The 22,990-nt window shown below is 39.7% G+C and overlaps 2 protein-coding genes across 10 annotated transcripts in view; one reads left to right on the top strand and one right to left on the bottom strand.

The window, feature by feature from the left end:
• The window catches only part of strc1 (stereocilin 1), a 405,552-nt gene that overhangs the window by 24,969 nt on the left and 357,593 nt on the right, over positions 1-22,990 (bottom strand). The gene's annotated exons all lie outside the window — the stretch shown is intronic.
• The window catches only part of dennd4a (DENN/MADD domain containing 4A), a 52,840-nt gene that overhangs the window by 11,583 nt on the left and 18,267 nt on the right, over positions 1-22,990 (top strand). For 5 of the 9 annotated variants that reach the window (XM_015343225.2, XM_015343224.2, XM_015343226.2 and 2 more), the window contains 19 exons: positions 5,096-5,428; positions 6,588-6,834; positions 7,967-8,036; positions 9,268-9,437; positions 10,282-10,520; positions 11,157-11,223; positions 11,366-11,424; positions 11,785-11,929; positions 12,091-12,266; positions 12,718-12,818; positions 13,187-13,405; positions 13,908-14,053; positions 14,468-14,506; positions 18,424-18,557; positions 18,866-18,998; positions 19,400-19,606; positions 19,960-20,088; positions 21,079-21,223; positions 22,639-22,767. In XM_015343225.2, coding sequence (XP_015198711.2) covers positions 5,118-5,428; positions 6,588-6,834; positions 7,967-8,036; positions 9,268-9,437; positions 10,282-10,520; positions 11,157-11,223; positions 11,366-11,424; positions 11,785-11,929; positions 12,091-12,266; positions 12,718-12,818; positions 13,187-13,405; positions 13,908-14,053; positions 14,468-14,506; positions 18,424-18,557; positions 18,866-18,998; positions 19,400-19,606; positions 19,960-20,088; positions 21,079-21,223; positions 22,639-22,767 — 2,866 coding nt within the window. In that variant the 5' untranslated portion in view covers positions 5,096-5,117. The remainder of the gene's footprint in view (positions 1-5,095; positions 5,429-6,587; positions 6,835-7,966; positions 8,037-9,267; positions 9,438-10,281; positions 10,521-11,156; positions 11,224-11,365; positions 11,425-11,784; positions 11,930-12,090; positions 12,267-12,717; positions 12,819-13,186; positions 13,406-13,907; positions 14,054-14,467; positions 14,507-18,423; positions 18,558-18,865; positions 18,999-19,399; positions 19,607-19,959; positions 20,089-21,078; positions 21,224-22,638; positions 22,768-22,990) is intronic. The other 4 variants (XM_015343230.2, XM_015343233.2, XM_015343232.2 and 1 more) reach the window with 3 other exon arrangements.

Raw genomic sequence — 22,990 nt, 5'->3', positions numbered from 1 at the left:
TGTAGTGTTTGACACAGGCTCTACAGCTGTGATGTGGCTGATAGCATTTCTAAAATGTTGCAACATTTCCTGGCACGCTGTGCCGTCATCTGTATTAGGAGTTACTTGTGTCAGTGACAGGTTGTGTGACGTCTGGCAGTGTTGTGAATGTTAAAAGCTGTGGCCTTACTGTAAGCTGAATTACTCCCTTCATGTCGCAGTAGTACCCTCTCCTAGGCAATGTTTGAAGCTTCCTGGCAGCACAGTGGTGGCGACATGACTACATGATGGCCCACTGTAGCATGGCCTTTCTTTCCTAAGAAAGAGTAACAGAGCTTTGGTAGGGTAACCAGCACATCCTCTGGAGTCTGACTGTGGTGTCTGTGCCAGAATCCATATAAAGATGGCACTCCCTTGCTCTCACTGGCATTCTGAGAAATAGGTACATTTGACTTTTGTTGGTTCTGTATTATCTGATGTAGTCTTGAATACTGCAGGCGTTAGTTAGAAGGAAATTAGTATGCACTGGTAGTTTGTGGCACTCCAATGTTTTCTTGTTACAAGGGCAAAACTCCTTATTTTTTATGTTTACAGTGAATGCAAAAACAATCCTGTTCTTGGAGAGAAATATATCTAGGTACAGTAGTTGTTTCTGTTCCCTTTGATGAAATTTGAGGGGCTTTCTAATTTGTTGCCATGGTGAACATTGCGTTTTGAAACTTCAGTGCTAATCGAGTGGAGACAGGGAGGATTGGGGGTGCTGGTGCTATATATATATAAAATCCTTTATGTAATACATGTCAGCTCCCCGGCCTTCTCTGCTGTATTTTTAGCAAGCTTGCTCTCACGGATGAGCACCACCGTCTGAGGCTGCCGAGCAGGTTGTGAGAGAATCAGCTAAGTGATGTCAGTGCCTTGTTTAATCCTTCACTTACTGCTTTTGGACCTCACAACTCATTTATGCTGCCAGGATGTACTAAAAAAGCAGGATGTTGTACTGAAATATATCAGCGGAAACAATATTTCTGAGTATTCTTGCAATACTTTTAAATATGTTTTTGTTTTGTCATGCTTAAATTGATTTAACTTTTTTTGCTATCGCCTTCCATCCAGTTATCTCAAATTCTATATCTATATAATGCTGTCCTGGGTATAGGCTCCGTGTCTTCCTGCCTCTGAGCTGATTAAGCTTTTATTGAAAGTGATGTAATCATGAGAAATACAAAGATTTTACATTGAAACTTACAATTGTCTATTTTCTGCATCACATGTGGTGCCAACTCATAGTGTTCATTCCCATAGGAATCAAAATAGTTAGGTTCCACACCACCTAGCCCAGTCACTGAGCCACCATTGATTTATCTCAGGAGAGGGGTAATTGTATGTGGCCATTTCTTGCCGGGATGGGCTCTGGCTCCTCTGTGACACTGTATTGGATAAAGTGGTTCGGAAATGGATGGATCGGTGGTAATTCTTAAATACTGTATCTTGCCTTTAAATGTGTACTAATAAGTTTGCTTGTCATAACTATATAAAGAAAGAAGCAAGCATAAGGAAATGACCACAAAAATAAATGTAATTCAGAACTAAGCCAAGAATGGGCACAAGGCCTTAGTACTTAGTACTCAAAATCCATAATCTGTTTTAAGCAACTGCAAAGTACAAAATTAATTTTCCCTAAAAAAACATTATGCTCTATAGAGCTTACCCTTTTTCTTATAAAATGTAGAAAATCTTGAGAATGCAGCACTAACAAGTTTTGCTGATTCTCCTATTCACTATCTGTTGTTAACAAAGGTTTATTGAGTAGCTGTATGAAATAAAAAAAAAATTAAACACACAGAGCACAACAGAGGAGGAACTCCCAGGAGATTTCAGCAACGGCTCCTGTTAAATCTTGTTTTTCCGCTGTGTCTTTTAAAGTATTATTATTTTAATCTCTTTGTAAGTTTTCCACTGCGTTGCCACACAGAAGTTACAGAACTGACACAAAATAGAGATGAAAGTTAAATTACATGGATTTAAAAAACGGATGTGAATAAATAGAAGATTATCATTGAAGTCATAGTTGGCAAGGTAACGTATCCTGTTACAAATAGGATCATTCTATGGAAACATAAACATCTCAAGAAGAAAAAACCCTCAGCAAGCTTATGACTTGTTAAATCCATAGAGCCCGTATGGTTGGAAAAAGATTTAGGTAAACTTAATTCGCTTGGCACAGTAACCTGCACTAACATGGCATCTGTAAAACACATCAGTAGCAGGTCTAATACTGGAAGCAGGTGGTTGGATGGAACACATTCAGTCACCAGGCTTTGGAAGGACACTTCTCAAGTTATGGCAAATTTAGGAGATCGACTTTGGTTGATAAAAAATCCAGATTTGTTGGCTTAATGAGCATTTTTAATGAACATCATTTATTGTTATCAATGTCTAATTCCTCTTTGCCACAAAGTTTTCTTTAAAAAAATCCATACTGTGCATTTGAAGCTGTGTATATACAGTACAGCAAGCAAAAATAGAAGCAATGGGGAAACACCTGACAGACACATGTGTTTGAAAGGGTGATGGAGTTAGTTTCAGTGTTTCTGTTCCCTATTAAAATCCTCTGGCCTGAGCTTGGTCTTTAATTCCCAGTTTAAATCCTCTGCTTGCCACAGGTGCCGGAAGGTCTTAAACATTCTTTGGCATTGAGGGATACACAAGAAGTTACATTGTAAAGTTGCAGCTGTGTGTTGGAACACGAGACTTCACAAAACCCTAGTTTTCCTGGTGGTGTGAGGTACAGCATGCAGAGTCTAGCTAATATTTGCAGGAATTTATATAAGCTAAATACACATTTAATATTGTTATTCACATTCTTTTGTATGGATAACACTTTTATGAAGTGCTACAGTGCATCTTCAGATATAATGTAGTGATTTGTTAGAAGCCACAGGTATTAAGTGATCGTATGCTGAAGGTACCTGTTCTCAGTCAGATTTCACCTTTGGAGTTTGAGGCCTCTCATGGTGGGGTGGAGGTGCCTGGGAGGGAACAGGATGAGTACAGCTCACAGCTTTATCCCACCAGTGATCACAGAAATGATTATTCTGGTCAGCTGCTAGAAAAGCGTTTCCACTAGATTTTGAAGGAGTTTTTCAGAGTGAAGGAGAGAGCAAATGGGATGGAATGGGGATGACTTTGGGACACATCATGGTTCAGTCAGTAAAAGAGGCAGTGGAGTCACTGGGGAATAGTGAGTTCTGAAACTATTTAGTGACAGAATAAGGTGAACTGGGGACAGACAATATCCCTGCCTTAGTATGATTAGAAGCAGACTCCCTAATGTAGGAATGATGCTGCAGCCCAGCACACATCCAGCAGTCTGTGTTCCTATAGCTCCCACCCTCTTACAGGATGCGTTTGTAATACATTGTAGGATTTCTTTTGCTGACTACAGCTATTTTGTAAAAACAAAGAAGGAAGAAAGCTTTGTTTCTGAAATGCAGGAATTAAAAAAAAACTAAAAAAGGCTAGTCTGGCATGTATTTCTGAACTTTAACTCCCTCATGTGAGTGCGAGAGCTTCAATAATATAATATGTAGGCAACATTCTGCATTGACACATTCTACCTCTGTTAATGCTGTTACCTTCCACACTAATGCCACTGAACTGCCCTATGTGTCTTATTCTAGATGGATTCCATGTTATTATTACTATTATTTTTTTATACAAGGTCAGTTACAGGATGCGACTTGAATAAGTTTTGTAAATGACATAACACTGAACGCGGAGTCACACAGTGATGGAATCGGGCATTTGAGGTGAAGTGGATTGGCAGCGATACAGAAATTAAGACAGTAGATGCTTGGTGGCAGCAAATACATTCATGCACTCTGCAGGCTGAACAGGTGCATTTTGGTGGTAGTGTTAGAAGGTGTATGTGTGCAGGGTATTCCACAGCTGGGCAAGGGAGGAGCCTGTTGTTACTCTCAGTTCTTTATTGCAATCAGGCAACAATGGCTTTTGTAGGCTTTCTCTCTCAAATTCTGAAATCCTGACTCTCCAGCTCTCTGTTTGCTGAAGTGCAAGGATGTGCAACCCAAAATGCTGACAGCAGTGTGGGTGCAAGTACAGCCTGTAATACTAAAGCAGTGTCTTGTCAGAGTATTGTTCTTCACGTCATGTCAGCACTTTCAAGTATCCTGAACACAGAGTAAGAAAATGATGACATAAAAGATGGTGACTGAACCAATGTGCCCTTTTTTCTTTCAGTCACAGTCCTGTTTTGAAAGGTCTGGTACTGGACTGTCCTTAAACTAAACCAGCTTCTAGTAGAGAAAATACGTGGCCATGCTTCTTAAATAATACATGTGGGTAGCTTTGTGGTAGCTATGTAAGACAAAAGTACAGAACTGTACACAAACATACCCTGCTATTCCAAAATGTGTAACCCACCTGAAACAGTGCAGGTTCATTTATGTCATGGCTGTACTGAGAGAGGTTGTAACTGAGATACTGTATTAGAAATAATCATGCTGGCTAGTCTCAGTGCATGTCGGATAAATCCTGAGTCTATCAAAGCCACACCAAGAGCTAGCAGCTCTTCAATCGGCCTGCCGACATGGAGAATAATGAAGAGCACTCAATAAATGACAGCTCAGCCCACGGCTTTTGAAATGAAGTGACTTCAGTAAGTAAGCAGGCTTTACAGCAATCACATGGTAATATTGAGTCCTGTAGTCTTCAGCACAGAAACACTCAGAAACAAAGATGGAACTAATTTTGGAAAACTGATGCTACATACCTTCAGTTAACAAATAATAGTTGGTTTTGTCTTTATGTAGTTCATTTACATTTATTTCATATTTTCATGTGTGCATATAAACCCTGGCTCACAAATCCAATGCCCTTAACTTTTCTTTTTTAATCATACTGTATATACAGTACTTCAATTCATTCTACAGAAGCATGTTTATATAAAAAAGCCCTTTCCTTACCCACATCCTATCTTGCTAGATTTGAAGTTTAATAATTTTCTGATTACTTTCAGAGTATGACAGAGCAGATGTAGCCCTGGAGCAAGAAACTGCTAATAACCCCTCTTAATCATGTCTCTGTTATTTAACAGATAGACCTTGCTGGGATGGAAGATGATGGAAGACAAAGGTCCTCGTGTTGCCGACTACTTTGTGGTAGCTGGCTTGACAGACTCGTCCACACCTCTGGAGGAGGAGCTTCACTTCAATGACATCTGCCACAAGACAGCAAAGCCCAAGGCCCCCATAACTGATGTTGCTGTTATCATCCGCTCGCTGGGCGAGGAGGTACCCCAGGGGTACACCTGTGTGGCCACCACGCCCTCCGGCCTCTCTGCTGACCTCAACAATGGCAGCCTAATGGGTCCCCAGATATTTCTGTGCTACAGGAGGGGCCGGGACAAGCCTCCTCTCACTGACCTTGGGTGAGAGATGGGAGGCTGGTACAGAGTGCACATGCGTGTGATGTGTGTGAATGTTAAGAATAATACTAAGACTGACAATACACTATTCAAATTATATTAAAAGTGCACATGTATACATGCTTTTCTGCTTTTTTCAGTTTGCACAGGGACCTGCAGCTGGTAAAACTTAAATGGATTAAATGGCTGTGCCATAGCAATAATTTTTCTATCCCTGTGGTTTATCACTGTGAACTCTTATGCTTTTTTCAGTGATCCTCTTCTACACTGCTGGTTTATTTATTGTAGGCATTCATTTTAACAGTCTTTAGTTGATGGGATTTAGTTAATCTCTGTTGTGTCAGCTGTCTTTGTTTGGCTTTATCAGGCAAACTCATTATTGTGTCAATTAATGGATTTGACAAATTAAGCTGTCAGGGACTACTGCTATGGAGAAAAAAACAAAAAAATTAAATGTATCTGGCATTAAAATAAAATTAATAGCATATAGCAAAAGTTACACCAGGAAATCCTAGTTGTGCATCACTTCCCTCAAACTTTCCAAAGACCACATTGAGACAATAGTGTTTAATGTTCGGTGCTCCCTGGAGGTTTCAGGACCTTTTCCAAAGAGTAGTTCCCTGTTCTCACACAGCAAAGTGCAGGCATTTTCACGTGATTCAAAATAAATCCCGTGTTTGTATTGTACTCCAGCATGGTGTTGAGTGACACTGTGTGTGAGCTCTCTGTTGTGTAAACAGTGTGTAGCAGTTCTCATCTCCTGTAGGTCTTTTCGGAAAGAGGCCTCCCTGGCCCACCAGTAATCAGGACTCCCAGCATGTCTGAGAGAGCTGTGAGTCACGCCTAATGGATGACAAATGAAAAAAAACAAACTTACAATATGCAATTAAAGAAAGCAGTTCTTAGGTTAGCAAATGCTTTCTTTTAATATCACAGATTTATCAGGATGCTTACCTGAGGAAGCATATTAAGAAAGCCTCACCTCCACTTTTTTCATTTTTGCAATTTTGTGTACTTAAAAAAGCAACTAAAAGACCTAACCTCCTGTAAGAGGTGACTTTGAATAAAGATCTTTCGTTAATGGGACTAGGAGGTGGTAATGTATGCAGTCAGCATCCACCTGTACTGGGCTTTCTGAATATAGTGCTGTGTGTCTGCCCAGGGTCCTGTACGAGTGGAAGGAGAGGCTGAAACAGGGCTGCCAGATCATCCAGACCACGCCCTCAGGCCGCCCTGCCAACATCAGCAGCACATCATCCCAGAGAATATATGTCACGTACCGCCGAGCCCCTGATAGCCTGTCCCACACCTCCCTCGCCGTCACCGACATCTGCATCATCATCCCTGGCAAAGGGGAGACGCCCCCACACACGTTTTGCAAAGTGGACAAGAACCTCAACAGCAGCATGGTATGTTACAATGAAGTGTATAATTCCAATATTTTCAATGCCAATGACCTTATTTTTTGCAGATAAAATGGCCTTAATAATTTGTGTTTGTTTGGTAATTAATTCTGCCATCATTTCATAATGGCTATTTTATCCTAAACACTCAGTGAGATTTTCAAATTGTATTTGTGGTCTGCTGGTTGGTCTTTCCTGATTGCCTGATTGATAAAAGGTGTTGATGGGGATGGTAGCAATAAAATCAGTGGTTCTCCAGTGATGGATTCATCCTGTCCCTTCGTGGCTATTCTTGGCTTTCATCATTCAGACTGTAACAGTGGGGTGATATGTATTGTTTTCATAATTGGTGACCCTAATGATCACATGTAACGTCTATTCACTAATGAGAAACAGAAAGTTTGTCTTTTCACTTATTAATGAGTTTTAGTTCTCTCACCTTTGGCCGTAGAGCACATCTCTAGCTTGCTCTCAATTTTGACATACATTCACTAATTAAACAAAATTCAGTATTCAAGTAGTGAATCCGAACCCAATCCATTGTTAAATGTCAGTTATTTTACAAAAGTCCATTCATTTTTTGCAGAGATTTCTTACAGGATGTTTTGGCAAAACTAGGTCATGTTTATGGATAGCAAATACCTTAACACAATAGCAGAAAATCTCATTCTGCTGTGTGAGCAGTGTCTTTTTTAATTTATTTATTGCAATCTTCTCTCAAACTTGAGATACCCTGGAGCAATGCTAGAAAGGCAGGCCTGTGAGACTAAAAGCAAGAATGGTACAGTCATTCTAGAGAGGTTTCAGCCAGCTTGGCTGTGCTGCAAGCTGTGAAGTGTGACAGCAGCACTGACAGCCTGGCCCAAGAATTCTCATTTAATTCTGGTTAACACGTACCCATATAGCACTGGCTCTGCAATTATAGTGCAATATATTATATTGTATACTTTGTAAAGTTTAATACTCAACCCAGCTGATTTTAAAATGTTGCATATTTACTTACTGTATGTTTCCATAGTATGTACTGTAATTGTCGTAGTCCTATATTCAAAGGGGAGCATCCCTGTCCTGCAACGGAAGATTGCAGACTATTTTTTTGTTGTGTTTTAAAACCTAAACCCATGTCTTCACCTTACAGTGGGGTTCATCAGTCTATCTTTGTTACAAGAAATCAGTGGCGAAAACCAACACCATTGCATACAAAGCAGGTGAGTTGTTCTCCTGCAAAATATTCACATTCATAGTACAGGCAGGTCCGGTCCATCTTCCCTCTTCTTCATGTCACCAAGATATACAGTACCAGGTCGGCGAAGGTTGCACTCTACAGTAATAGTTAGTCCTTATACACAGAAGCAGGTGAAGATTTTAAGACCTTTATTTTCTAAAAAAGCTGAGACCACGTGTTCACTTCTTTACATTATTTGTCTGTCTGAATAAAATAAGTACAAAATAACAGTTTTTCCTTAAATATGATTAACTTTTTTTATGAGTCTTTTAAAACTGTTCAACTAAGCATGCTTCAGAAAAACACAAATTATCTAGGGATCTGTTTTGCTCTGTGGGAAGTTTTCCCCTTGTTTGCTTGCTCATTATGCCAGTTTGGCTGGTGTATCTAATCTTTCAGAAACCAATGGGCTGTAGCTTGTTAAACATTGTATATCATTTTAGTTGCAGTGCACAGTGAAATTATTGTGACTGGAAATATTTAAAGATTATAAAAGTAATGGTATTTTCCAAGCTGGCTGTGATAAGAAGTTTACTGTATATTTATTGTTTTTTTAAATATCAGCACATACAGTAAGGTAGTGTTGTAGAGCTGATAGCATCCTGACAGAGTAACCTTCCTCATTGCATATTACGACCTTGTATTCTTACTGCAGGGACAAACAGAGGAATACTATATTCACAGATTAGACAGTGCCTTACACATGTTTGGTCTTACTACCTATGCTTATTTGTGAAGTCTGCCTTTTCTTGGTTTTCAGGGCAGCATTAAAACTGTAAAATGCAGCTTGAATCTGTACCTTCTTATATGAAGGACAGCTGTTTTGTAATTGTGTAGTGCCAGCCTGGGCCATCCTGGTTTTAATTTGTTCTTCATTTGCAGCCTCTTTTAAGATTCTGTCTGCAGGGTTCACCACCAGAAGTCAGTCAGATCAAAGAAATTAAAACTAAGAAGATCCCTGATTTGTTTTACTTGTAAACATGGCCAGAGGAGGACATTTGCGAGTCCTCAGCATGTAATATTTAACACATGGGTTTTGAAAAAAAAATAGGGTTACATTTCTAAAAACAAATAATAAAAAAATTAAAAATATTCTTATAAATGGTTTGTGGCACACATTTTTATATTCAGACATATGTGTGAGCAGTGTTTATGGTTTCCTCTGTAACCAAACAGTGGGTTCAACGTGCTCTTGTCTTTTTGTTGGCTTGAAGGTCTCCTATGCAGGTACCCGGAAGAGGATTACGAATCATTTCCTTTGCCAGAGTCCGTGCCTCTGTTCTGCCTGCCTATGGGCGCCACCATTGAGTGCTGGCCCTCTCAGACCAAATACTCCCTGCCCGTCTTTTCCACCTTTGTACTGACAGGTGCCTCGGGGGAAAAGGTAACATACCGTATGGATGGGGGTGGCATCTGTCCTCATAGATGCAGCCCTTCAGTTCTTCTCGGTGTAAATGGTCGAGTTGTGCAGTTATAGCAGATCTGTAGGCAGGCAGCTTTATTACTTTTCTGTAGTAGATGAGAATGAAAAAAATAAATGGTGCAATGTTAAATTTAATAGACAGGGCAGATAAAGTCTTTTGTTTTTAAAAAAGATCATTGAATGTTTTTCTTTAATTGCCGAAAGATTGCAAAACAAAATATAAAACTTCTGTTCTCAGTCAGCCTGACAGCTGGCTGAACTCAGTCTGTGGACATTATGGCCATGAGAAACTGGAAATACCTGGCAGCCACTTTGAGGACTGTGGGAAGAATAAAAATAAAACTTTAGCTTTATTTCAGGGTCACTGTGATGTGTCTTCTAGTTGCTGACAGAACTGAAATGCGTGTATGTCGGTCAGCTTTGCTAACAGAGTCTCCTGGCTCATTTAGCTAAGCAGTCAGCAAATTAGATATTGACCCCGACCATTGCGGGTTTACAGTTCAGTGTCCATCCTTGCTGATGTTGCTCACTCACCTTCCCACACTTTTGCCTCGGTGAAGCCAGGGATATGTTGATACACAGGATTGGTGTTGACCTCTGTAGGGGAAAAATACACTGACAATACAAGCACTTGAGATAAGATCTGCGACAACTTTTAACTTTTTAACTGGGAAAGTCTTATAATTATACTCCTGTCTAGTCTAGCTGCAGTGGAGGTCCTTGCATTGACTAATCTGGATTCTCTGTCTGTCTGTCTATTCGTCAAGTGTCAGGGATAACGGTGTTTCTTTCTGTCTGTCCACAGGTGTATGGTGCAGCCATTCAATTTTATGAATCCTATCCTCAAGAGAAACTGACAGACAAGCAGCGGACACAGCTGAGCCTTTCGAACACCACCCGTAAATCCATCGTTTCGAAGGCTGTACACACCAACAAGTGCATCTGTCTGCTGTCCCACTGGCCCTTCTTCGATGCCTTCAGGAAGTTCCTCACATTCCTTTACCGCTACTCAATTTCTGGACCCCATGTGTTGCCTATTGAAAAGTGAGTATTTGTACGTGCCGCAGGGAATGGGGCTGTGCACTGATTGAAGCCAGTGTCTTCCCCCTGCGGTTGGGCACACTGTCTGATAGGTTCCATGAATCGGTTTTAAAAGCCCTTGTCAATCTCTGAATACAATGGCTTCCAAATATCTTCTTGCTGTTTCTTTTTGCAGTCATGTGGAAAAATAAAAACTACAGTCCAGACAATTGAAAGTTCAATATTTAATGATTTTGTGGAATTTCAGCAGCTTAATCTTTTGAAGATGCCCTGGAGTTGCTTTTATTGGAATATGGGGGGTGTTGGGTTCTGCTTGGTCATTGCTTCCCTGTAGTTTTGTTTAAAATATCTTTCCTAAGTTAGCTCTTGACATTTTAGATATCAGTACTTAAGAAAACAAAAAGAAATTGTTATGGCAAGTGCATTTAACTTTACAAAAGCTTAAAAGCTATCTGCTGTTTGTACTTATTCAAAAACTAGCTGGCCTTCTCTATTTTTAATGTCTCTAATGGTATGAAGTTGTAGTATCTTATATTTGAATGTTCAGTACATTCACAGGTTAATTGTGATTTTTGTCAATATTTCTCAACCTTACAAACTACAGTGTTCTATGTAAATATATTTTTTCTCCTTTTTCAGGCACATATCTCATTTCATGCATAAAGTACCTTTCCCATCATCTCAGAGACCCAGGATTCTAGTGCAGGTAAGGAAACCAACTCCTCTGTCCATGTGCATGTGCCCAGAATATGCAGCAAGCTTTTTACAAGTCGACTGTTTTGCTGGGTGTTATGTACCTAGATCTGTGTACACAACACTGTGTATAAATCTCTGTGTGCATTTCACAGCTGTCCCCACACGATAGCCTGATGCTGAGCCAGCCTGTTTCATCACCTTTACCACTTAGGTATGTCTGATATATTGTGTAATTCAAATCTGAAACATATTTTTGTGGAACAGCTTGCATTGAGTTTATTTTTAATAGACAAAGGGTTCTTGATCTATATTTCTTTGCAACACAGTCCGAGTTATTTCTTATTTTTAACTTATTTTTGCATGTTTTAACTATCATCTAAAGGTATATAGTTAAGTTGTCAACATTCTTTTGAAATGCTTTCTATTGACGATGGAAATGGAGGAATATTCTTACTGTATTGATATTACTTTACATCTCTGTTAAATATGACTCTCTGAGTGATAATTGTTTTCAGCAATCTTGACAGCTCTGATACCGTCTCTGATGGTGGCTGTTTTCTGTGTCTCATAGTGGAGGCCGATTCTCCACTTTGCTGCAGAACCTGGGTCCTGAAAATGCCGTCACACTGCTGGTCTTTGCTGTCACTGAGCATAAAATCCTGGTGCACTCGCTACGGCCAGCTGTGCTGACCAGCGTGACTGAGGCCCTCGTTTCCGTGAGTGTCTATGACCCTTATCTCAGGACACCTGCAGTGCATTGGATAGCACATATACTGAAATCATTGCAGCTTACCAAACCACATGCACGCATTCATATAAACTGAAATCATGTCCCAGAGCTTTATTATTGGCTGATGTTTCATTCCTTGTTTCCTAGATGATATTCCCTTTCCACTGGCCTTGCCCATACATCCCACTGTGCCCTCTGTCACTAGCAGATGTGCTGAGCGCCCCATGCCCCTTCATCGTAGGGGTGGACTCTCGGTATTTTGATCTGTATGATCCCCCTCCTGATGTCAGCTGTGTGGACCTGGACACTAACACCATCTCACAGTGAGTGTCAACTGAAGGGTTCAGCACGTCAGTAAGCAGAAAGCTTGTATGAATGTGTTTAAGAACAAGAGACCTATTACAACTTTTGTATGGGTGCCAGAAGGCTTCACTACCCTGTATTTTGTGTGATAACATTTTAAGAATCATTGTTCCAAGAAAGAGGAACAAAATACACTGGGATCTAAAGTTTGTCCTTGTCTTTTAACTAATGTGTATGGAACATGCTTTATATATCTACGAAGACATTTCTTTAATTGTAATGCTCATAGTTTCTTGCTTCACTGCATTGGTATGTGTTATTTCTATCAGTAAAAATAATCTTCGCATTGTTTGGTTTTGTGAAGCTGCTTTTGTGCTCTATGTGCAGTATGAGTGTGGTCCCTGGATCTCAGATGTTTGTTCTCTCCCCTGTTGCTGCTGTTGCTGTGCCTAATGGATGCTGTGTTTTCAGTACTGAAGATAAGAGGGCTTTGACATGGAAAATCCTGCCAAAGAAAGCCTGCAAAAACCTGATGAATGTCCTGAATAATCTCTACCAACAACTGGCAGAAGGTTTGTGCACATTGATGAGATTACAATAATGACAGAAAAACCTTTATTTTTCCAAACACATTTCCCAGAGCTTCTCCCAATCTGTGAATGGGTGCTTCATGCATTATTTAAATGATAATATACAAACAATCTCCAACAAAAAATACAAATTCCAGATCTTCAACAAAGAATAATGTTGTGCTGCTTAAATGTAAAATGTAAGAAATAATTTTAAGATAGTGACAGTCACTTCTAGTTGTGGACAAATAAATTAAATATTTGCCATTTAAATAGTTCAGTAATTTTTTTAGAATTGTCACACCTTTTCCAAATGTCTTAATATTGCAGGGGTATTGATGGATTAAATGTGTTGTGACTGTTTTTTCCAGCCCAACAGAGACCCAGAGAGGATGGGCTGATGGAGCTAACTATGAGCGACTATGACTTCAACTCTGGGAAGACTCTGCAGACTCTGGAAATGGAGATCCAGGAAGCCTTTCTGCGATTCATGGCTTCTATTTTAAAGGGTTATCGCTCCTACCTGCGGCCCATCACACAGGCACCCTCTGAGAAGGCCACTGACGCTAGCTCCCTCTTTGACCTGCAAGGTGAGCACAGCATGAGCTCTGTTTCTGGTTTTTATATTGATTTTCTGAGAAGTACTTGTACACTGATTTTCTGAGAAGTACACTGGGTGCATACTAGACTCTAGTGCAGACCGGGTATACTAGACTCTAGCCAGACCAAAGTCCATCATAAGACTCATAAGGTGAGTTGTCTTTGGGAAGATTTTTTAAGAGCTTAAACACCTGTAACACCACAAATAAGCAATGAAAGCCAAGGCAAGCTTCATTTTGAAAATTGAAGTGGCGTGAAAGGTTTAAAAGCCTTGTGCTTTTATGACGTGAAGTCAATCTTTTTTATTATGTAGCACACGGCATGAATGAAATGTGCAATAGACTTCCATTTAAATAATTTTTAGACATTCGGGGCTTTACAGTGACTTATTTGGTGTTGGAGTGGATTGTCTCTGAGCACACAGGAAAATGTCAAGTGTCTTAGCCTTTAACTCACCTGGTCCTTCATACAGATCATCCTCTCCTCTTACAGGGTTCCTGAAGAGCCGTGATCGCTCCCATCAGAAGTTTTACTCCCTCATGACCAAGACGCAGATGTTCATCCGGTTTATAGAAGAGTGCTCCTTTGTCAGTGACAAGGATGCCAGTTTGGCTTTCTTTGATGACTGCGTTGATAAAGTAAGCTTTGTAACCGTTTGTAAAGATTTCTGTTTTGGACTGATCCTTACTTTGTCATTGCTTTTCTGTGCATTCCTGTCCCTTCATTCTTTTCCTTTCCTTTATTTCTCTTGCTGTATTTCAAACAGCAAACATCTCACAGGCATTCAGTACAGTTTTAAAGGAAATTAGTTTATTTATTTGCCACCCATGTTGTATGAAGGTCATTCTGGTAACCCATCTGTAATTTTATAAAAAAACATAATAGAAACTTCCTCTGTGATTCCATAAGTTTTTTTTATCTAGCTTAAGTTGAATAATAAAATGTCTAGAAGAGAACATAGTAATGCATCACTGAAGTTACTTGTTTCTAAAACTTGAATTTGTCTTGGGCTCTTCTCTTTCCTTCTGATCTCATTCGCTCTGTCTGTGAAGCTGTTCAGCACAGAACGCAGTGCAGATAAAGCAACCAAGGTAAGCTTATCAGGGATAATGAGGTTTTCTATGTTTTCTATAGTTCTGCTATTGATGTGACATAGCACATGTGTAACCATTGTCATTTAGGTTAGTCATTAGTCAGATTTAGACCACCTTGGCACTTTGAATCAATGCAAAGTTTCTTCAAAATAATATTTAAGACATATTCAACAGTACAATCTGACAAATAACTAATGGTTAATTATATGAAAAATGGCTGAAGTGATCAGTAGAATAGAATGGAAAGCTCATAAAATGCTGCTATGTTGTTATGACAAGTTCTGAATTTTTTATGTCTGACTGATGTGTGCTGTATACTTAAGTCTTTTTCCAAGGTAACCTTTCATTTCTGAGATAATGTGAAATGCTTACTTAGGTATGTACTCAGTTACTGTCGTTCAGCAGGAAAGTGGGTTAAACCAGCCGTACACTTGTATGAAAGATCTTGTGTGGCAGTCTTAGATTGAGCTGTCGCTGTTAATTTGAACACTATATAGAGTTGTTATGCATGAGTAAACCACCTTTGTAGTTGAATCAGTTAACTGCTTGCAGAAAGGAAAGTCTGTTTTTTTTTACTTTTGTTCCTATATATTCTTTGCAGGAATGAAAGATACTAATTCAAAGTAAATTATTTTCTGTTTTGCATTTCTTTTGAAATACACCTTTTCTAACATGTAGTTAAGGATGGGAGATTTGGTTACTCTGAATGGCTGAATGAGGGGTTTTCCTATCCTTTCAGTGTTTTGCTGGCTAGAGACTGTCAGTGCTTGTTTTGTTTGTTTCTGCAACCTGTGTTCCAGTTGAACCATTGGGTATATTTGGTCTTGAATATTTTGAAAAGAAGCAGTAAGCAGTGTCTGTATGTTTCACTGGACATTACAGCCTTTTCTGGTTTACTGGGAAAGAGCAGTTTGCTCTGGTTTGGCTGGAATTTGTTCAGAGTGAGGCCATATTGTACTTGTCCAACTAGCTTAAAAGAGGTGCAATTTTGGAAGCTTCTGCTAGGCATAGAGCCTGTGATTAATAAGGCGTGATATCATTAGGGCTGCACTCTGGGTGTAGTGTTTGTTCATGAGTAATATTTCAGAACTCAAAACCCCACATCAGGCCCCATGAGTAATCTTGATCCTACATCTTGAACAGCAGGCCCATAAGCATTTTCTTAGCTACTCTGATTGCATATCCAGTATAAGTGGTCATAAGAATTGACATTTCATAAAGGAGAAATATGTTTATAGCTTTGTATATTTAACAGTACTGAACAGCAGACTGTTCCATTCAGTGTAAAAGCATAAAAATGTGACACTTATTCTTATGTTAATATTAGTTTTGAATCTACCAGGGAAATCACAGCAACTTACATCCCAGTGTATTTTGTTCCTCTTTCTTCAGATCTCTGCCTTGTTGTGTTGTTTTATGTATGGGGAATTTTATGAATGGTTCCTTTATTTTGTTACTTCTGTGTGGAAAACCTGAATCGCTGATGCGTGGAATGAGAGGCCAGCAGCTTGTTTACTCTCAGGCTCTGGCCTGTAGCAGTGGCAGTGATGCTGCATTACTTACAGCTGACAGGTCCGCTGACCCATTTTGTACAGTTGAGGGATTTTAAGGACAGTCCCCCCATCTGAAATAAACATTGAAAGAGGAAGCGAGAGAGTTTAAGTGATATATAGATAATAAAAGGATACACTTGACAGCACAGAATATTGGTGAGCCATTAGCAGTCTAGCTACAGTGAGCAAAAACTTCATACAAAATAGATTAAATATCATTCCCTCGGAGACGACAAAGTCACTTTTGTAACATGGCCCAGGAGTGACATGGTATTCTGGTAATGACAGTGATGACTATTATTGTCAATATTGTTTTAAAAAAAACGATATTGAATCAAATGCCATTCTTTTAGTTAGCCTCTCAGAGGTATTGTTGTTTGTTTAGGCAATCGTTCAGTTTATATGCAACGTAAAGAAGAAGCATCCTGCTATTTTGAATTGGCATGGCCATTATGTACTTCATTGCTTTCCAGTAGTTGTTAATAATTGAAAATCTAAGTGCATACTGCAGTGCCAGAGAAATTGGCTCTGGTGGATTTCTGGAACTCTTTAAGTTACAGCTGTTCTGAGCTCATTAAATTTCTGCAATGCCTGTGATGAAACAAGCAGCTCCAAGCAGATGTTTTAAGCCTCCCATGCTCTCTGCTCTCTGAGCACTATACAGACTGTGGCCTGGGTGGGATGTTCTTATGCAAGAGTTGAAAAGGTTGCAGATTTGAACCTACAGCTTTTTGAATACAAAGTCTTCAGCCTTTACCTGACTGCACGTACAGTATCTGTTGAGTTTTATTTTCCTGTTTGTAATTGTATGTTGTGAACTCCGGGCCCGGCTGTTCAGCATTCCTAACACTCTTTCATAAACACAAACACCTGGAGAAACTTTGAGTGTAGTTTACTTTACAAGAGTAAGTAGAGTTAAGAATTGCATTTTGACATTTACCCTTATTTGGTGTGTATTTTTGTTTTAGGAGGAATTAATTACTTATTCCTGGTGTTGTATCCATCATTCCATTATATAATGTAGTGTTTTTAATCTGTGTAATACCACAGCTGTAATACAGCTGTATAGCAAAGCAATGTTCTCCAATCCATCTCACACACAAGAGGTAGGTGGGTCAGCTTTGCATGCATTGCTGATCTCATTTGGCCCTTACAGTATGTATTGTGCCAGGATGTAATGTAGACTCAAACACAGACCGTCAGTCTTACTGGCTACAGAACCAGGCCCCCTTCTTTTCAGTCAGTTGGGGTTGATGTGTAGGTGTTTACCTGCCCTTGAGTTATTAACTAACAGTGGGATATTTCAGCTGTATAAATGTAATGCGACACTCCAAAGCACAGAGCTTACTGTTGCCATTGTCATGTTTGTATACCTTCCAGAAGCATTACTAAAGCACAGATGTACTGTATTACTCATGTTCAGTCTCATGTAGTGAGATTCTTCTTCTTCAACAAAACATATTTAATATAGCACACACCAAAAACACTTGAGAACCTAGCTCTCAGTGCCATGGCTTCCTGTTTGTAAGGACATTAAGTAATTGGGAGCACAACAGAAACTTTAATCAACATAATGTGTTGCATTCAAATGTAATTACTGTGCAAATAAAAAGCATTCCAGGCTGTTAATGGGTGCTTATTTCTTAATGAGATGTTTGGTGTGTCAGCACCAAGGCCCAGTGCCAAGATCTGTCAAGGCTTGTTGGGTTTTTCATGTGTCTGTGAACTCCACAGCATCTTCAATAGCTCTGTACTGAGACTAGAATCTGATGGGTCCAGGACTAAGCACCAGTTTATGCAGATAAATATGCAACTAAGTGTTACAGAGGGATTCACATTTTTTAGAAGATGAGAAAACTCATCTGCATTCTATAATGTGTATCGCAGTCTTCATTAAATCTCAATGCAGGCTTGAAATAGAACTGAAAAGATTGTAAGCCCTAGAGATAAAATGCCACACCCCAGAACAGTTCTTTAATTTTTACATCAAAGGTTTCTACCTCTTTAACACTGGATGATAAACTGTACTTTGCTAGAGTTGTGTAGCCAGAGACATATCAATAATTATATGTGTATGAATTTCCAGCTGTTAGCAGCATAATCTGATATTCATTCTGTTACAAAGTTTTTGCAAGACTTTGTTTCAGCTTTCTTACTGATTTTAAAGTATAATCTTGCCAGACAGCTGTTTGAAAAAGCCAGATGGTCAGAGATCTTCACTGTGTGTTGTTTTTACTGTATGTGCAGTCCAGTATCTGGATTCTGTGCTTAGTGCAGTACTCTTACAACCCAACACCATGCTTTCTTAGTGCTATAATGTGACTGCTCACATCAAGGGTAGTATTTCTCCTCCCTCTGTAGGTGGACAGTGATCGTCAGGAGGAGACGCGTCTAATCGAACTGGATGAGTCACACCGCAGTGAGCACACTGTGTTCATCACCCCCCCAGAGCTTCCCCCTCTGCCTGAGGGAGAGGAGTATCCCCTGCAGTATAGGTACCTCAATCTTCAGTACACCGAGAAAGGGTTCTCTTATAGTAGAAAAAAAGTGTCTGAAAGAAAAGCTTTATAGGAATGTACTACAACTAAAATGTCCAAGACATTTGCTTGCCACAATCCCAAAGTACAGCTGTAGCAAAATTTCATAACTGCTATGTCATTATTGTGTTCTGTAATGTTGGAGAATAACCTACCAGTATTTAAGAAAAGGCTGTATAGAAATCTTTGCAGAACTACAGTCCAGACAATGGAATGTTGTTTTGTTTGCAATGCACCAGTCTCAGATTGTGCCACGTTCTGTGCAGTTACAATGGTTTTCCTGTGCTGAGCCTTGAGCTTCTTGACCGTCCAGAGGGGCTGCGGATCCCCACAACCCGACTAACTTCACGACCCAGCTGCCCAACCAGTCCAGCACCCATGTTCCGCCGGACCAAGCAGGTGAGACCACCGTCAGTATTCATCCTTTCTTTTGACCAGGATCGCCTTTCTTAAACAGTTATGAATCACAGTATTGCTCGACTGAGTGACAGTATTGCTCTAAAACTAGTTGCCCTTGAAGGGCAGGATGGATATAGTTGTTTTCAGAAGTGAAAGTCAATAGTTTCATTGCTTTGAGGTTAAGGGGTTCACTGGGAAGCTGACATTTCAGCTTTTATTCTTCTATTCAGTATTGGACTATGTTCTGATCTTTTCAAAAGTACCAGAAAAAGCCCCACATCCCCTTCCACATCTTTCTTTACTGTATCTGGAAGCGTGTTATGTCATAGCTTCTGAGAAATGAATCAGGTAGATATTCCAGAAATGCAGCAGGAGTCTCTGAATACTGTCACATTTTACAGGAAATTAAATCAGCGCACAAGATTGCCAAGAGGTATTCGTCAATTCCCCAGATGTGGTCTAAGTGCCTGCTGCGGCACTGTTATGGCCTGTGGTTTATCTGCCTGCCCGCCTATGTAAAGGTTTGCCACTCAAAGGTGCGCGCTCTCCGCACTGCCTACGACGTGCTGAGGAAGATGCAGATGAAGAAGCTACAGCCCCCTGATGAGGTATGGGATTTCCGAGATCTCATTTTAATAGTCTTTTGATTTTCTTTCTGGTCTAATTGTTAGTGGCTTTTTCAGGTGGTTAAAAGAGGGAAAAACATTCAGAAAAAGTCGAAAGGGAACCTTGTCCTTCAGAGCTAACTTGATGTGGGAGTTTCTCAACCACTGAAGACAGATGTCTGTCTCGTTTTTGCTGTGGATTCTGAAAGTTGTTATTTAAGTGGTGAAACCTGTACAATGTCAGTCTGGGAGTGAAGCATTCAATGAGGAAAGTTTGCTGTGATAAAGGACAATATTTGAAAATTAAGTAAATATGTAGTTTATAAAATGTCTTCCTTCTACTTTTGTTTCTGCAGGTGTGCTATCGTGTTCTGATGCAGCTCTGTGGACAGTATGGCCAGCCTGTGTTAGCAGTCCGAGTTCTCTTTGAAATGAAGAAGGCTGGGGTTCAACCTAATGCCATTACCTATGGTTACTACAATAAGGTATGTTGTCATCATAGGGAAAGAGCTCTAATGCCCTGGAAATACAGATTAATATAAAATGAAGAGGTTTGAGTAGGTAGCTGCTTCATAATGCATAGGCTGCAAAGGAAAAGATTTATTCCATGCTGAAAGGAAAAAAAAAGATGCAACATTTTGGATTTGTAGCCTTCTTCAGGTATAATTCATATTTAATCTAGTACATGAAATTGTCATGTTGATTTAACACTGGAATGTCAATGATTGTAACAGTAAGTTTTTAGAAATAGCAAATATGTGCGGTAGTTTAGTAAAATGTTTTATGCTACTCAATGTATTTTTATGATGGTGTGGTTTAAATTTCTTGATTAAGGTCTAAAAAATAAGAGCTCTTCCTTAAAATGTCAAAGACCAACTTAATTGAAAAAGCTTTCCTTGTTTCATCATTGATTTAGGTATCCTACATTGATATGACACTGGTTTTCTCTGATTTGTAAACAGAGAAAATATATGAATATTAAATCTTTTTAATCATTTGCTTGGCTAGATCAAAAAGATCATTCCAAACATCGGATAAAACTCCCAGGACACACTGAGCAAGGAATAATATGGGATCACCTGACTATTTAAAGAAGGCGAGGAGAAATTGACTACAGAACTGCACACAGATAGCATGATGCCAAAACACTGAACACTTGACTGAGTGATGTCTCAGTCACACATTGCCATTAGCAGTACACACTTGTGCTACTGCTTTCCCAAGGACGAATTTAATAGAGAAAGAGAAAATATCCAAAGAGATTCATTAATCTGTGATCTGAAATTTGCATTTTGTCTTTGACTTTCTGTCTGTCTCTGTGTGCTTAAAGATTAAATATCTTTTGCTTTCTATTCTTCAGTGTGTCTAATTTTTTATGTCCCAAATCAGATTTCCTCTTTTTATATGAACAGTAATTTCCATTCAGCCGTAATATATTTGGGCAGTGCAGTAAAGACCTCTTCTGTCTTCTCTAGGCTGTGTTAGAGAGTACCTGGCCTTCCAGCACCCGAGGTGGCTATTTCCTGTGGATGAAGTTAAGAAACGTTGTGCTCGGGGTGGCACAGTTCAGGAGAGCACTAAAGAAACAACACGTTACCCCTGTGCAAACCCCTCTCTCAGGTATGCAATCTCTCCTTAGAGCAGTTCTTGTTAGCATGACCCATTAACACAAGTGATGGACTCAAGTGTTGTCAAGAGGGCATTTGGAAAAAACAGTATTATGTGCCTGGGAGTGTGCTTGGCATGAATGAATACTGCACTTTTGGGAGACAGAGTGACGGATGTGCATTGAACAAGCACAACAAAATGTTCAGAACCATGGCAGTAGCATGTTATAATAATTGAAATGCATGAGGCAACAGAACAAAAAGGTTTTTCATGGTTAGGTTTCTCCTACTAAAAAACGCATTGAGCTGTGCTATTGCTTCAGTTGGTAATTTCCTTGAATTTCACGGGAGGACCGTAACTGGCAGTTTCCAGCGGTTTATCTCAATGGGAAACCTTCACTCCACTGTCAGATGAACCCATTAGCTTCGCAATTGGAAAGTAATCTCAGCCACTCAGCTCATACAGCAATTATGCAGTAATAAGGAAGCTGCCCGTTTCTCCATTCACAGGATTCCCTCCCTATAACTGATGTAATCTACCCATTCCCTGTACCTTTACAAGGTAGTCGGTAAAAGAAACCAACATGCAGATCTAAGTGTTCTAACTGAAATGGCCTGCGTCCATTTTATGGTGTATTTTATTTTATGGTTTTATGGTGTCTATTCAGTCGGACCAGTACATCCATATTTTCCAATTAAAAATTTTGAAAAGAGTATTTAAAAAAAGGCTTAGATTTCATTAAGGTGGCCAGATTATTTTATTAAAAATGCATATAAGTGGATTTAGAGCCCTGTTTCTGTGAATACATCATCAGGAGTCATTCAAAGCTCCACTGAGCTGAGGTTTGTCTATAAGAACATCATCTACCACACACAGAGCTCTCAGCAAGGCTCGTCTGCCATGCACTTTTCCCTGAAGGGCTTCAAGAAAAAATAAATAAGTCTGTGCAACATAGAAAGGACTGTGTAGCATTCTTCTTCAGTCATTGAAAGACAAGTCTTTTTTTCCCATCTGTAAAAATACAAATCGATCAGGCAAGTACATTCTGAAAAGGGAACTGAGCCAAACTTCTATTCACCTTGCATTCATTGCCCAGTAAAACAGTCTTTTCTCTTCAAAGACTTTATTGATTGACATTTTTGCCAGAATTTTGTTTTTGAAAAATCAGCAGATTTTCTTCTGCACTTCTTTTTATGACATACATATTGAAAAGATTTTTGCTTTCAAAGGCTAAGAATAGATCAGCTCCTAATTTATGTTTTCGTTACAAGTTATTGGTCACTGGTGAGTGTCTCATATGGTTCTACTTTGCAGTGTATGTGCAGTCCCTCACATGTAGATCTTTATTTATAACCGAGTGAAACAGGACCTCACAGAGTGCAGTGGCCCAGAGGCAAGGTTGCTAACGTGTTGTTATCTTTGAGCAGATGGCAGTGACCTGGATGCTGTCAGTCATGGCAGCCTGGATAGCTCTAACGACACTAACACCGCGGAGCAGGGCCCCTTCTCCACTGACTTAATCAAAATAGATTCCACTGACGATAGATCTAGCACAGGTATTCCTCTATCCAAGTTCCTAGAGACTATGAATTGCACTCATCATTCTAAAATCTGTCTTCTTCTCTCATTCTTTTGTGATGTTCCTCTCCCTGCCCTCCATGCTCACCTCCATACGGCCCTTCCCTTTCATGTAATATCAATGTTCTTATTTTCACATCCCTCTGATCTGTCCTGCTCCTCTGCTTGTCCCTCCACCCGCCTACACCACCTCTCTCCTGC

Source organism: Lepisosteus oculatus, chromosome 5, assembly GCF_040954835.1.
Source record: "Lepisosteus oculatus isolate fLepOcu1 chromosome 5, fLepOcu1.hap2, whole genome shotgun sequence".
NCBI lineage: Eukaryota > Metazoa > Chordata > Actinopteri > Semionotiformes > Lepisosteidae > Lepisosteus > Lepisosteus oculatus.
The sequence above is the reverse complement of the archived record's forward strand: the minus strand, read 5'-3'. Positions and strand labels throughout refer to the sequence as shown.